Raw genomic sequence first — 13,892 nt, 5'->3', positions numbered from 1 at the left:
TATAAATTTGATTATTTTGTTTTACAAATTTATTCCTTTTTCATAGGGAATTTTAAGAACACCCCAAACAATTCAAAGATTTCAACAAGTTCCAACTCAAGCTGGACAAACTGCACCTCTTCTGCAGTATTTTGGAATTCTTCTTGATCAAGGACAACTAAATAAGTTTGAATCTCTTGAATTGTGTCGTCCTGTTTTGCAACAAGGACGAAAGCAACTTCTTGAAAAATGGCTTAAAGACGATAAGGTTAATATTTTCTTTAAATTTTAGGCTTGTCTTGTTTGCATATCCTGTAATTTATGTTTATTACCTTTATGAAAATATGGCTCTTCTGCAAAAAATTGTTTAAAATATCTTTATAAGCAAGTCTTGTTGCATTTTATTTGTTTCATAAAGAATATTGCAGTGGAAAAGTAACTTGCTGAACCATTGTGGCTGTATAAAATTAAGAAAACTCTTCTGGTGAAAGTTGAATTTGAAGTTTAGAGATTGATATTTAAATGACAAGAGTCTTGAGTCTAGTAAATGATAAAATTTTAGTAACCATTTCATAAAGAAAATCTTAAAATTTAAGTCACAAGTGACAGATACTAAATATTATCTAAGTCAAAATTGTTTATGTTCTGTGTACAAAATAGAAAACGAAGCATAATAGCACATTTACAGCAGGTATTAAGCTAGTTAATTAAAAAATTTATTGATAAATCATGATACATTTTTAGATGTAGTAAATTGTTTAATACATGTAAATGTGTGACTCTAATTTATTGCAATTTATTATTAACTCTTAATCAATTTTTTTTTCTTTTTCTGAAATTGCTATTTCACTTTTTTTTTTAATTATCTTAAATTTACTTAAATTTATGTTCACTAGCTGTGATAAATTTTCACTTTGTTCTTAGTTTGCTATCTGAAGAATTAGCATGAATTATAAGATTTGTCAAAATTTCTCCTTCAAAATTACTGTAATTTATTTCTTGTTAAATTACTAATACAACTTAATTTTCTAACACAGCAGTTTACTATAAATTTTAAAATTTCGAAAATCAATGAAAAGTTTAAACAATGTTATGTTAAAATGCTTTAAAAATTCTATAATCAATAATTTCCTTATAAAAATTATGATTTGAATCAAATTAAAATTTTAGTAAGGCTTTTATATGCTTTAAGTGCTTTGTATATAAACTAAATTCAGTGGCACGACAGTGCTTTGTATATAAACCCTTAAATTATACTCTTACATTTCAGCTTGAATGCAGTGAAGAACTTGGGGATTTAGTGAAGCAAGTTGATCCTACTCTGGCCTTGTCTGTATATCTGCGTGCTAATGTGCCCAATAAGGTAATTTATTTGAATATATGAATGAATGTATAAACTTTTACAGGGTTCCCACAGGTCAGTGAGAACAGGCTGGAATTGTCATGGAATTTTATTTTAACTCCAAAAATCAGGGAATACTCCAGGAAAGTTGCAATTTTTTGACTAAAACCTGGAATATTCCTATAACATACCTGGAAAATAACCAATCTTAAAATTGTTTGTCAGTTACTGAGATTAGAGTTAAATAATTTTTACATCTATGACAATTATTTTTATAAAAATTTCACATTTTAGTCAAACTAAAATGTTCCTCTCCTCATTCAATATTTTTAACACAGAAAATCTAATATTACACAAAACAAATAAAAGAATCAGTTTTCTGATGAAAATATGGTCTCAATTTTCATTGAAATTTACCTGGTATACCTGGAAAAGTCGGAATTTTTTTTGCAAATTGAGTGGGAGCCCTGTGTTAACTATTAAGAATATATTAACTCTATATTTATTGTTTGCAATAATAATTTCTGCAATATTTGTAGCATGAAAGTAAACTGCTACTTGCTATATATGTGGCATAATTTTAATGCTTGCGTAACTTATTGAATTATCTTTTGTAATGAACTTTATTGAAAAATTAGTACTTTTATGTTTTTATGCAATTGTTTTTAAAGAAAAATAAATTTATCTCTTGCATGAGTTCAAGGTTCAGGGAACTTTTAAAATATGTTAAACTTAATCCATAAATTAATTTTTAAAATTTAATTATCTGTTTATTTTTAAAGGAATTATTTTTTCCTTTAAAATCTGTATGTTTTCATTTTTTGTTGTATGAATTTATAAGTAATGCAAACTTATAAAATATTATAATTTATTTGGTTTATGTATAGTTTAAAAATGTGTTTGTCTTTAGGTTATACAATGTTTTGCTGAAACAGGGCAGTTTCAAAAGATAGTTCTGTATGCAAAGAAAGTGGGTTTCACCCCTGACTATATAGGTTTATTAAGACAAGTCATGAGGATCAATCCTGATCAAGGAGCTTCATTTTCTCAGATGTTAGTGCAAGATGATGAACCATTGGCTGACATTAATCAAGTATGACTTTATTGCCTTATTTTCATCTTTTCATTTAGTTGATTGTGGCTTAACATTTACAAGAATTTTATCTTTTTAGATTGTAGATATATTTATGGAACAGAACTTAGTACAACAGTGCACCGCTTTCCTACTTGATGCTTTAAAAAATAATAGACCTTCTGAAGGTAGTTTGCAAACCAGACTTTTGGAAATGAATCTTGTAACAGCTCCACAGGTAAAATTTATCAGGATGCATGTACAGTGTATTATATTTTAGCTTGAAATTACTTATGTACATAAAACTCTTTTGAATTTTTTTTATATTGAAATGTTAGAATTTTTATATTGAAATGTTATTGAATTAGATTAAATGAATAAAAAAAATTTCATTTAATGGGTTTAAAGGGAGTTCCATTCATGCTAAATTGATTTTTTAAAGGAAGGTAATTTTATTTTTGTCACTCCTAAAATAAGAAAAAATATATATATTTGGGTTGCATCTGTTTAGTACTTAACTTTTATAACCACCAGAATTACTAAACAGTACTTGAAAAAGATAATTAATCATTTTCAAACAATAGCGATATCTTAAGAGATCTTAAATTCCTAAATTCAGTGAATCAGTGTATGTACTTGAAAATGATTAAGTATCATTTTCAAATGCATACACTGAATTTAGGAATTTAAGATCTTTTTAAGTTGTGAATTTTTACTTAACAGAAACTTATATTCCAACTAAATAATTCAGTCTTGTAAAGTCTAAAATTTGAAATTTTAAAACTTCATCAGTCCTTTGGACCATATTATGCTAATTCCTCCTTTTTTCTGCTTGACCTCTATCCTTTTTCTTCATCTGTTTTTAAAAAGAAGGGTGATAATGAGTACTACTGCAGCATTTACACTGAATTGTTGCCAATGGAGTTAGACCAACTAAGGAAAATATGGGTCTTTAAAAAATAAATAAATCCTTAATAAAAAAAAATGTGATGTAGGATTCTTGCTAGCTTTACTTCAACAGCATACTTAAAAAAAAAAAAAAAAAAATAATAATAAAAAAAAACTGACAGAAGCATTTGAACTTTGTTGAAATAAAGCTTGGCAAAAAGTAATTACTCAGATGCTGATCACATGCTAAGTGTGACAATAATAAAGTTTTTAGTTCATTTTCATCAGGGTAATTTTTTTTTTTTTTTTTTTTTTTGAAACTTAGAAAAAAAATTTAGACTTTTTTTCAGATAACACTTTATGTTTAGAATTGAAGATCAGAATTATTTTGAACTTTTATTAACCAAGTATATGCTTTACAGTGAAAACATATTTAGACTAATCAACACTGAATTTTTTTTTTTAAAGTAAGGATATTGGGATTGTTAAATATTTTATATCACCAAACTGTTATGCAAGGTGGCACAATAAGTATCATGTGTATGAGAGAGAAAAATAATGTAAAAAAGCTTGAGCAGGTGCTCAAAACCATTTTTTTTTTTTTCCATCCTGAGATTTTTAATTGTCTGATTTTAAGTAGTTGATAGAAGTAGTCGGCAGGATCTAAGTCTAATATTCAGATTTTGAGTATATCTTTTAATGTTTTATGTGCTTCAAGTAATTTTCAAAAAATTGAAAGGAATACAGAGGTCCTTCAGTTCAAAAAGTGACATGCTACCTAAATGACTCATTTATAGAAGTTTTTCTTCCAATTACTAGTTTGCATGTTTAATTCCAAAAAGGGTATTATATCTATTCCTAAACGTTTACAAATATAATCATCCTTTCAAGAGGTTTTGCTTTAAATTAAATATTGCACCTCTGGTTTCAATGTTTAGAGGCAAATAATGGGAGAGAAAAAATTGACTTGTCCCTTATGTATTAATTTTAATTTATATGTGTGTAACATATTTTTAACTAATGTTATTTTTTTAATCCTAAGTTCTTAATTTACTATTCAAAATTAAACTCATTCTCACATTTTATTCACATCAGCCTTTTGATTTTATTTTTAGATTGATTGATGTAAGAATGGACATTTTTTAAGTTTTCCCTTGACCGAACCGTGATAACTGAAAAAATCCCTAGGCCTATTTTTTTTAGTCTAGAGAAATAATTCTGTTTTTGCATGTGACTTAAGATTTCACCAGGATATTTTTGCCAGATTTTCCCAAATTTTTATGCTGGAGCACTTCGATTTTGTGTCACTTGGATGATCGTTCTATTGACAAGTATGGTTGAGGAAACATTGATGTCCTTTTCCAAGGCTTCAGACCTGTTTTTATCCCACTTCTTGTGTGTATATCTATGTATTAAACTTAAAGAAATACTATACAAATCTATATTTCATTGCTTTAGAATATAGCTTAAACTGTAATTTGTTTTTACAGGTAGCTGATGCTATATTAGGTAATCAGATGTTTACTCATTATGATAGAGCTCACGTGGCTCAACTGTGTGAAAAGGCTGGATTGTTACAGCGAGTAAGTGTCATTGTTTAGATTTCAACTGTTTCAATTAATATTTTAGAAATATTATCATACTTTAATTTTTTACTTTTTTTAGGCGTTGGAACATTATACAGACTTGTATGATATTAAGCGAGCAATTGTGCATACTCATCTTTTGAATTCAGAGGTAAAAAAAAATTCTTAGTGGTATTTAATTTCTTAACCCTGTAGTAAAAACTTAGTTTTGAGCAATTTAATTCTTTTAAGTTATTAAATGAAAATTTGGTCTCATTAATTGAGTAATGCTATAATTTTTCACTTAATTTAGAGCAAACTTGATTTTCTTATTTATGCAGTTTAGTGCATAATAGTTGGAACATTATACAGACTTGTATGATATTAAGCGAGCAATTGTGCATACTCATCTTTTGAATTCAGAGGTAAAAAAAAATTCTTAGTGGTATTTAATTTCTTAACCCTGTAGTAAAAACTTAGTTTTGAGCAATTTAATTCTTTTAAGTTATTAAATGAAAATTTGGTCTCATTAATTGAGTAATGCTATAATTTTTCACTTAATTTAGAGCAAACTTGATTTTCTTATTTATGCAGTTTAGTGCAAACTGTTCATTTTTATATTAATTTAAAATTGATAAAAGTTAAATGATTTAAGCTTCTTTAAGCTGTTAGAATTAAATTGCTGTTTTGAAAAAATATTTCTGTGGGGTATTAAAATAAGATATCAATTAGGCTTGGGAGAAAAACTTAATAAAAATAAACAAAATAGTTGATTTTTTTTTATACCTACAAGTACTTATTTTCAGGTTATATATGTACAAATTTTATATATTACAAGTTACATACACTCAAGTTTCAGTTATAAGTTGTTGCTTTCATGAAAAAATATTTGTGAAAATTGTTTAAACTTCCGTTTTCTTAAAATCAATATGTAACTAAATGTTAATAAAGTGTTTAATCTTTTCCGCTACTCTAATTAAAGTAACAACATGAAGTTTTTACATGAAGTAAATTTTTTGCCATAGGACACTCTTTTTTAAAATAAATCTAATGTACATGTGACCTGTGTAAATCATTAAGGATGTGCCGAATTTACAATACACAAATACAGATTTGCAGATTATCGGAGCATCTGCAAATTATTTTTAATGACAGATTTAAAAAACAAGCCTAAAATATTATTGAGAGGAAAAATAAAATTATTTTTAAATCCCCTACTTTCTCCGTTACTCTTCAGATAAAACAAAGTGATGGCTTTCAAAAATTCTAACTAATGCTCTTTAACTTTAATTTTTAAAAATAGAGTTAAAAAAATAAATAAGAAAACTATAACTGTTTTTCGATTGTATAGGTACTAATTTGATTTTTTAAATTTCAAATACTCTATTATACCCTTCATTTAAAAGTGTTTAATAATTTTCAATTAACAATTTTTAAATATTTTTTTTTGCATATATTAAATTTTTTTTTGTCCTACTTCATGTGCTAATTTTGCAATATACATATTAGATAAAGCATAGTTTTTACATTACTAGTCTCTGTTTGTGTTATGGTCACAGACATGTTTGAATTTATGAAGATTGCTGCAGATTGACTCTGTAAACTCTTCTACACAGCTTGGACAATGGTTATTTGAAGACTAATATACCACAAAGAATGTGTAAAACATAACAGAATGTTTAATTGTATTTGGCAAAAAATAATACACTTCAATGATAAACCTGGTAATTCTAATAAAATGCCTCTTTTTTTTTATCACTATAATCTTCACACCAGATGTATCTCTAGAAAGAACTAGGAACTTGAGTCTAGAATAGGGCAATTTTAACTTTAAAAGGATATTGCAATTTTAATTTTAGATTAAGAGATGTTTTTACAATTAAGGCTTAGTTTCTGCACCTACTTATTTACTAGCAGATAAGACTTCGAAGTTTAGAACTTGATATTGTTTCTTCGATTAGTTCTAGCAAATGCTACTTCTTGTTCAATTTCTAACTGTTGATATTAGTCATTACCAATTTAAAATATAATATTAGACTATTTCTGAAAAGCACTAATTTATATTGCTTATATTTATATTTCTTACAACATGAAGATTTTTATGTTCATTCTTATAAAATTTAATTTTGTCAAAACATTTTTTGTTTTAAAACAGATTTTCCCTCAATATTTTGAATTTTTTTTTAGTGGCTGGTTAACTATTTTGGCTCCTTATCAGTTGAAGATTCTATTGAATGTTTAAAAGCTATGTTAAGTCACAACATTCGTCAAAATCTACAAATATGTGTCCAGGTAGCCACAAAATATCATGAGCAACTGACCACCACCTCTCTAATTGACTTATTTGAATCCTTTAAAAGCTATGAAGGTAAGTGTCACTGTCTCAATATTAGGTTGTTTAAGTGTATAACGCAAATGTGATACACTGGCTGTATAACACTTTAAAAAAAATAGCAAGTAAACATAAGGATCTATAAAGACTCATTAAATACACTGTTTGTTCATTGTTATGTTTTTATTAGGCCCTGTTTCCCCCCCCCCCCCCCGAAAATAATTTGAAAAATTTAAATTTTTGGCACTCTAGTATACTTTGCATATTCAGAAGGTTAGACTCTTTACTGATAGTCAAGCTTTTACTATGTGTATTGATTAGTGTCTGAATTTGTCTATAAATATGCAGTTGGACTAGTGTATCCACAGTGTCAAGTCTAACAAATCTAGGTTTTACTAAAATTTGTTCTTAGGTACTTTTAAGAGGTATAATAATTGATGCTGTGTTGACAAACCATTAGTATCTCATTTCCTCGCCTATCTATGTTCCCCTTTCAATGCTGCCTTAACAGTATATGCTGATGTTTCTGGTAATGAATTCTATGCGACTATTTGTTTGCCCTATGCAGCCTATAAGTTAATCACCTTCTATAATAGGACTGTACTCATCCTATAATAGTTGGGCATATTTTTTTTGTTAGTTTTCCTATAAAACTTTTAAAATATTCAATTGAGTTTTATAAAAAGCAGTGCTGCTCATTTACATTAAAATTGAGTTACAGGTTTCAAAAGAATTTTTTTGATTTCATTTTTATTTTGAGTTTTCATTAGTTGATTTCATAATCTGGTATTTCTTTCATTTCTTTCCAGCTGCCATGCAATATTTTCTGCATAGTGGCTTAATAAAACTTGTGCCATCAACCTTTACATTTAATCATCCAAAAATTAGTTATTTTTAATGCATCTAAAATTATTTATCATATTATGAATATCTTTATTAACATAAGAGAGACAATAATTAATAATATAATCAACTTTCATTTTATATGCCTAAATAGTTAATATTTTTCAGGTTTATTCTATTTCTTGGGATCTATTGTAAACTTTAGTCAAGACCCAGAAGTTCATTTCAAATATATACAGGTAACAGTAGTTTATTTCTTTGATAATTAATATTTATATATGCTTTTTTCTCTACAATGGTTTTTATTTTTTAGTCTGCTTGTAAAACTGGTCAAATCAAAGAAGTAGAGCGAATCTGCCGTGAGAGCAACTGTTACAACCCAGAAAGAGTTAAAAATTTTCTTAAAGAAGCAAAGCTTACTGATCAACTTCCTTTGATTATAGTCTGTGACAGATTTGATTTTGTGCATGACCTCGTCCTTTACCTTTATCGAAATAATTTACAAAAGTACATTGAAATTTATGTTCAAAAGGTAATTAACAATATTTTATTAATTATATCTTTCTAGACTTTATTTATTTTCCATTAATTTACTGCATATTAAATTTTTTGTAGGTAAATCCATCTCGTCTTCCTGTTGTGATTGGTGGCTTATTAGATGTAGATTGTTCTGAAGATGTAATTAAATCATTGATAATGGTAGTGAGAGGGCAGTTCTCAACTGATGAACTTGTTGAAGAAGTTGAAAAAAGGAACAGGCTGAAACTCCTGTTACCATGGCTAGAGACGAGAGTCCACGAAGGCTGCAATGAGCCTGCCACTCATAATGCTCTTGCGAAAATATACATAGACTCCAATAATAATCCAGAGAGATTCTTAAAGTTAGTGTATTATAAATCATATATTTTATAGCATTACTTAAAGTTGTATAGATTTGTCAAAAAAATAAGTTTTTTCTTAATCTGCAAAAGTTAGCTTGCAACTACTTACTTATTCCTTACTATAGTCAAACTAAGAATGTGTTTTAAAATGATTTTTGTCTCTTTAAACCATGGATGCCAAGTTTCATCTGGAGGGGGGAAGCAGCTTCCTTGAAGAAATAAGTTTTATCCAGCCTAAATGAAAGAAAATCTTTTTAAAAAAATATTAGTTTTTTAAAAAAAACAAATTGAAGTTTTAATCTAGTTTAAAAAATAGTACTAGTTTTTTAAACTAGTAAAAATTTAAAAAAAATAATAAAATTTGAATTTCTTAAGAAATTAAAAAAATTTTATTAAATGTTTTAACTAAGAAATTGTAGAATTTATTTTTTATGATTATTTAAAGAAATAAATATCATGTTTTTTTTAAAGTGCAATAAATTAACAAGTCACATACACCCCAGTCACAACTACAAATAGCATATATCACAGTTACTACTATAATACTAAGTTTCGTAATTATATACTGTTGAACATAAATATTTTAAATATCTTTCTGATATGCTACAGGTAATTTTAGTACAATACATATGAAATATTAGAAATATTTTGAGTTAAAATATATACTTAAGGATTTTTAGTCTGGAATTTTATTAACAAATTAGAATTTTCAACAATTCTTATTTCTAACTGCTAAATTTATAAAATTTCAAATGTTAGAGCTTTTTAATATTCTGAACTGAAAATTATGTAAAAATGAATATTTTAAAATTTAATTTATTTTATAAAGTATAACTTGTAAATTTTCAACAATATAATGCGTCATAGCAAATCAAAAAATTTAGTTCTTTTTCACATTTGATAATTTTATAAAAACAAAATAAATTTATTGAAAAATACATAAGCATGAAAAAATATGAAAATTTAACCAGTTGAGAAAATCCTTAATTTTTTCAAATTAATATTCTAAACATTTATATAATTTTAAAATAAATCTACTCTAAAACAGAATATTCATTTAACTAAAAATATGAGTACAAATAATTTGGATATAAATGAAAGAAGTTCATTTATATCAAAATTATTTGTATAATTATTTATTAAAAGAAGACTTGAATCTTAACTTAAAGAAAATTTTTGTATAAAACTGTAATATGCATATGATTTGAAGAAAAAAGATTGAAAAAACTTTTAAATTTCACTTATTATATTAAAATTAAAACTATTCTTATAATGCTCATGGCTGAAAAAATTTATTAGTCATTTCCATGATCAGTTTCTTTCATTTTTTTTTTCTCTCCAGGTTTTTCCACTTTCCTGAAAAATTGGAATTCTTCGGAAAGAAATCCTAGTCACGTTTTTATTAGATTTGGATGTTCAAATTGTTATGTATTATTAAATCTGTTTTTCTAAAATTTAATTTATATCTATCATATATTTCTTGCACAGAGTAGTGTCATATGTCAAAGCAAACAAAACATTAGGTTGCTTTAAATGTAATCTGAGAGATTTCTATTCATAAAAATAATTTAACAGAGACTTAGTGGTTTTAAACTGCTAGATTTTGAAACTGAATAAAAATGTTTAATAATTGTATATCTTTAATATGTTTATATAAGAAGGAATTAAGTATAGTTAAATCTAGCCTTAAACATGATTATTAATTAGACTTATTACATTTATTCTAGGGAGAATCAGTTTTATGATAGCAGGGTTGTTGGTAAATACTGTGAAAAAAGGGATCCTCACCTAGCCTGCATAGCGTATGAACGCGGTGAATGTGACAGAGAATTAATAAAAGTGTGCAATGAGAACTCTCTCTTTAAAAGTGAAGCTAGATATTTGGTAAAAAGGCGGGATTCTGAACTCTGGGCTGAAGTTTTAAATGAAAACAACCAATTTAGGAGGCCTTTGATTGATCAAGTTGTACAAACTGCTTTGTCTGAAACACAAGATCCGGAAGATATATCTGTAACAGTGAAGGCCTTCATGACTGCTGATCTGCCAAATGAACTGATTGAACTCCTTGAAAAGATAGTTCTTGAAAATTCAGTCTTCAGTGATCATAGGTAAGTTACTATTACGTTTGTAGTTCTTGTCTTGATTATCAATAATTTTTAATTATACTTTTCCAATAAAGTGAATATTTGATCTGGATGATTAGTCTTGTTGAAAATATTATTTTGAAGCTTACTGTTTAGGCCTGTGTTCAGAATTCATGCATAAATCAAAATAAATTGTTTTAGGCGCACAAAAGGAATGCAACATAAACGTTTCTTATTGTAACCAGGCATCTGATTTTTCTACTAATTCACAAAACTCTGTGAAACTGATTCGGGGATTTCCGTGAATCAGAATTTTTTTTTCAGACAGAATGTTCTTGGAGTTCTGCTAATCTGAAATTTAAATTTAGTAGCTTTCACAAAATACTGTTAATGAGAAGTTTTTTTCCTCTCTTACTAGCGTCCTCCTTTTTGTTTCAGAACTTCTTAGACACCTTAAGACTGAAAAGTCCTCAATAAATTCATAATGCAACAAATAATTTTAAAAATTGCATGCACTTAAGAGATTGTTTGGTTTTCCCAAAAATGCTGTTTAATTTTTTTAAAAACATAAATTTTTTGAATTTCTATTTGTTAACGAAGAAATATTAAATTAATGTGGTATATTTTTGTCCCATTTTTATTGCATTCAATTTGATTGAATCATTGTTTTTAAATGAATGATGTAAAACTTATGAATCTGGCATTTGAGTATCAACTTTTCAAAGTGCTAGATTTCATCGTAAATTTGAGCAATTTTACATTTAGAGAGAAAAATATTGTTAATTAGTTATTGTTTATTAGTTATTTTTACTAAATAGCTCTCCTCGGAAAATCAACATTGAAACAAAATTAAGAAAGATGAGAATGCTGCATGATTTGACACGAAAATACTTGGTTACTTTCAAGCTTAAAATCTGTTCTATATTCTGAAATACATATTTTCAGCCATAATTAAAGATTTTGATGTTTATTTCAGCATGGTTTATGGTTGTAAATTTCATTAATATTAAATGTTGAATACAGAATGTTGAAGTGTAGGAAAATTTAATATACTTGTTGAAAAATGTTTTTTTGTGATAAAAGTCAGATGCAATGAAATCTTACGAATTTTTGCTGTTTTTTTACTGGTTTGTAGAAAGTTTTTACTGTTTTTGGGAGTGCAACCAGTAAAAAAAATTAAGCAAAATACTTATGTAGAAGCAAGTTTAAAATTTGGTAAAAGTTTACAAATTTTATACGAAAATAAGCTTAATAATGTCCTTTAAGATTATCTTTAAATTTAATAATATATCTAAAAAAAATGTGGTTTATCAAACATAATACAATTTAGGTTATAAATAACATGTTTTTGAAATATTTGTTTCACATTCATTCCTTAATATGTCACTTTAATTGATAAGTGTTTTAATTTTTAGGAATCTACAAAACTTATTAATTTTAACTGCTATAAAAGCTGATCGCACCCGAGTGATGGAGTACATTAATCGTTTGGACAACTATGATGCTCCTGATATTGCCAATATTGCCATTGGCAGTGAATTATATGAAGAAGCATTTGCTATTTTCAAGAAATTTGATGTTAACACATCTGCTATTCAGGTATATTGAGTATAATCTGTTTTGATCCTTATGATATAAACTTGTGCTAATTGTACTTAACTCTTTTATGGATAGTTTTAATTGAGTTTTTTATTTATTTAAAAAAGGTGCTTATTGAACACATTAAAAATTTGGATAGAGCTTACGAATTTGCAGAACGGTGTAATGAACCAGCAGTTTGGAGTTTGTTGGCTCAAGCTCAATTGCAACAGGGCATGGTAAAAGAAGCTATTGATTCTTACATTAAAGCTGGTGATCCTTCTTCATTCATAGATGTAGTTCAAACTGCTCATGAAAATGGTATTTTATTCATATTTTTGTTTAATTAAATTTTATATCTATAATTTCGGGAAATGTATTTTATTAACACTGATAAGCAAAGATAGACAAACTTTTGAAATACCTTCCTAATAGTTTCTTAAAGAAAGATGAAACAAGTCACTTGTTGCTTTACTGAACTTTTTATACTACCACAGATAATTGTTCTAATACCTAAACAATACTTTTTTTTTTGTAATTTTTTTTGTTTACTTTGAAAAGATGTGGTTTTATTTAGGATTAATAAACATTTTCATTTTTTTTAAATTCAATTAACTGGAATATAAAATCTTAATTTTTTTTTTCACACATGAAAAGCATTGATTCTAACAAAAGCATGCGTAGTGAAAAATAATGCAGTAAAGTGTTTTTTTTTTGTGATCTTTAGTAATGCTAAAGTTGAACTGAAGTGAGTATTCTCTTGCTCAATAGGTCCTACTGCCTATTACTCTTATTGCAATTTTATCTATAGTATTTGAGTATATGATTTAAATACTATAAATAAAATAGAAAATTTATTTATGGCATTTGAGTATTATTATTATATAGTATTTTTTTATAATTTGAGAACAAATCTCCCACTTGTAAGATTTGTTCACAAAAGTATAATTTAATTAGATTAAATATCCTATTAAGAAAACTTAACTGTTTCTCAGTATAGTGCTGATAAAGGTTACAATAATTTTTATAAATATATACCTAATAAATAAATCCCATGTACTCACTAACAGGTGATAAGAAGGCATTGTTGAGCTTTTTTTAGAATTAGCATTATGGTTTTCATTGAAAAAATAACATAGTTGAAAAGTGAATGTCAAAAGTTATATAAAATTTTATGTTATAACAGAAATTAAAATCCTGTAACATAATCAATCATGCTACAAAATAGATGATATATAGATATTATAAACTGTAAAATAGATGTATCAAATTCATATTTTTAGATAAAGTATGAATTGAAAGATAACAATGTCTTAATTTAACTATTC

At 26.5% G+C, this 13,892-nt stretch overlaps 1 protein-coding gene across 2 annotated transcripts in view; it reads left to right on the top strand.

Moving 5' to 3' along the window:
• The window catches only part of Chc (clathrin heavy chain), a 37,142-nt gene that overhangs the window by 12,966 nt on the left and 10,284 nt on the right, over positions 1–13,892 (top strand). For both annotated transcript variants that reach the window (XM_087165851.1, XM_021148191.4), the window contains 13 exons: positions 47–247; positions 1,250–1,342; positions 2,232–2,414; positions 2,494–2,631; positions 4,772–4,864; positions 4,947–5,018; positions 7,034–7,214; positions 8,190–8,260; positions 8,335–8,553; positions 8,637–8,902; positions 10,630–11,010; positions 12,402–12,585; positions 12,693–12,885. In XM_087165851.1, the coding sequence (XP_087021977.1) occupies positions 47–247; positions 1,250–1,342; positions 2,232–2,414; positions 2,494–2,631; positions 4,772–4,864; positions 4,947–5,018; positions 7,034–7,214; positions 8,190–8,260; positions 8,335–8,553; positions 8,637–8,902; positions 10,630–11,010; positions 12,402–12,585; positions 12,693–12,885 (2,275 nt within the window). The remainder of the gene's footprint in view (positions 1–46; positions 248–1,249; positions 1,343–2,231; positions 2,415–2,493; positions 2,632–4,771; positions 4,865–4,946; positions 5,019–7,033; positions 7,215–8,189; positions 8,261–8,334; positions 8,554–8,636; positions 8,903–10,629; positions 11,011–12,401; positions 12,586–12,692; positions 12,886–13,892) is intronic.

This window comes from Parasteatoda tepidariorum, chromosome 6 (genome assembly GCF_982258835.1).
Source record: "Parasteatoda tepidariorum strain Cologne lab strain chromosome 6, Ptep-v5.0, whole genome shotgun sequence".
In the NCBI taxonomy this organism is placed as follows: Eukaryota; Metazoa; Arthropoda; class Arachnida; order Araneae; family Theridiidae; genus Parasteatoda; species Parasteatoda tepidariorum.
This window is presented reverse-complemented; position numbering and strand designations above follow the sequence as displayed.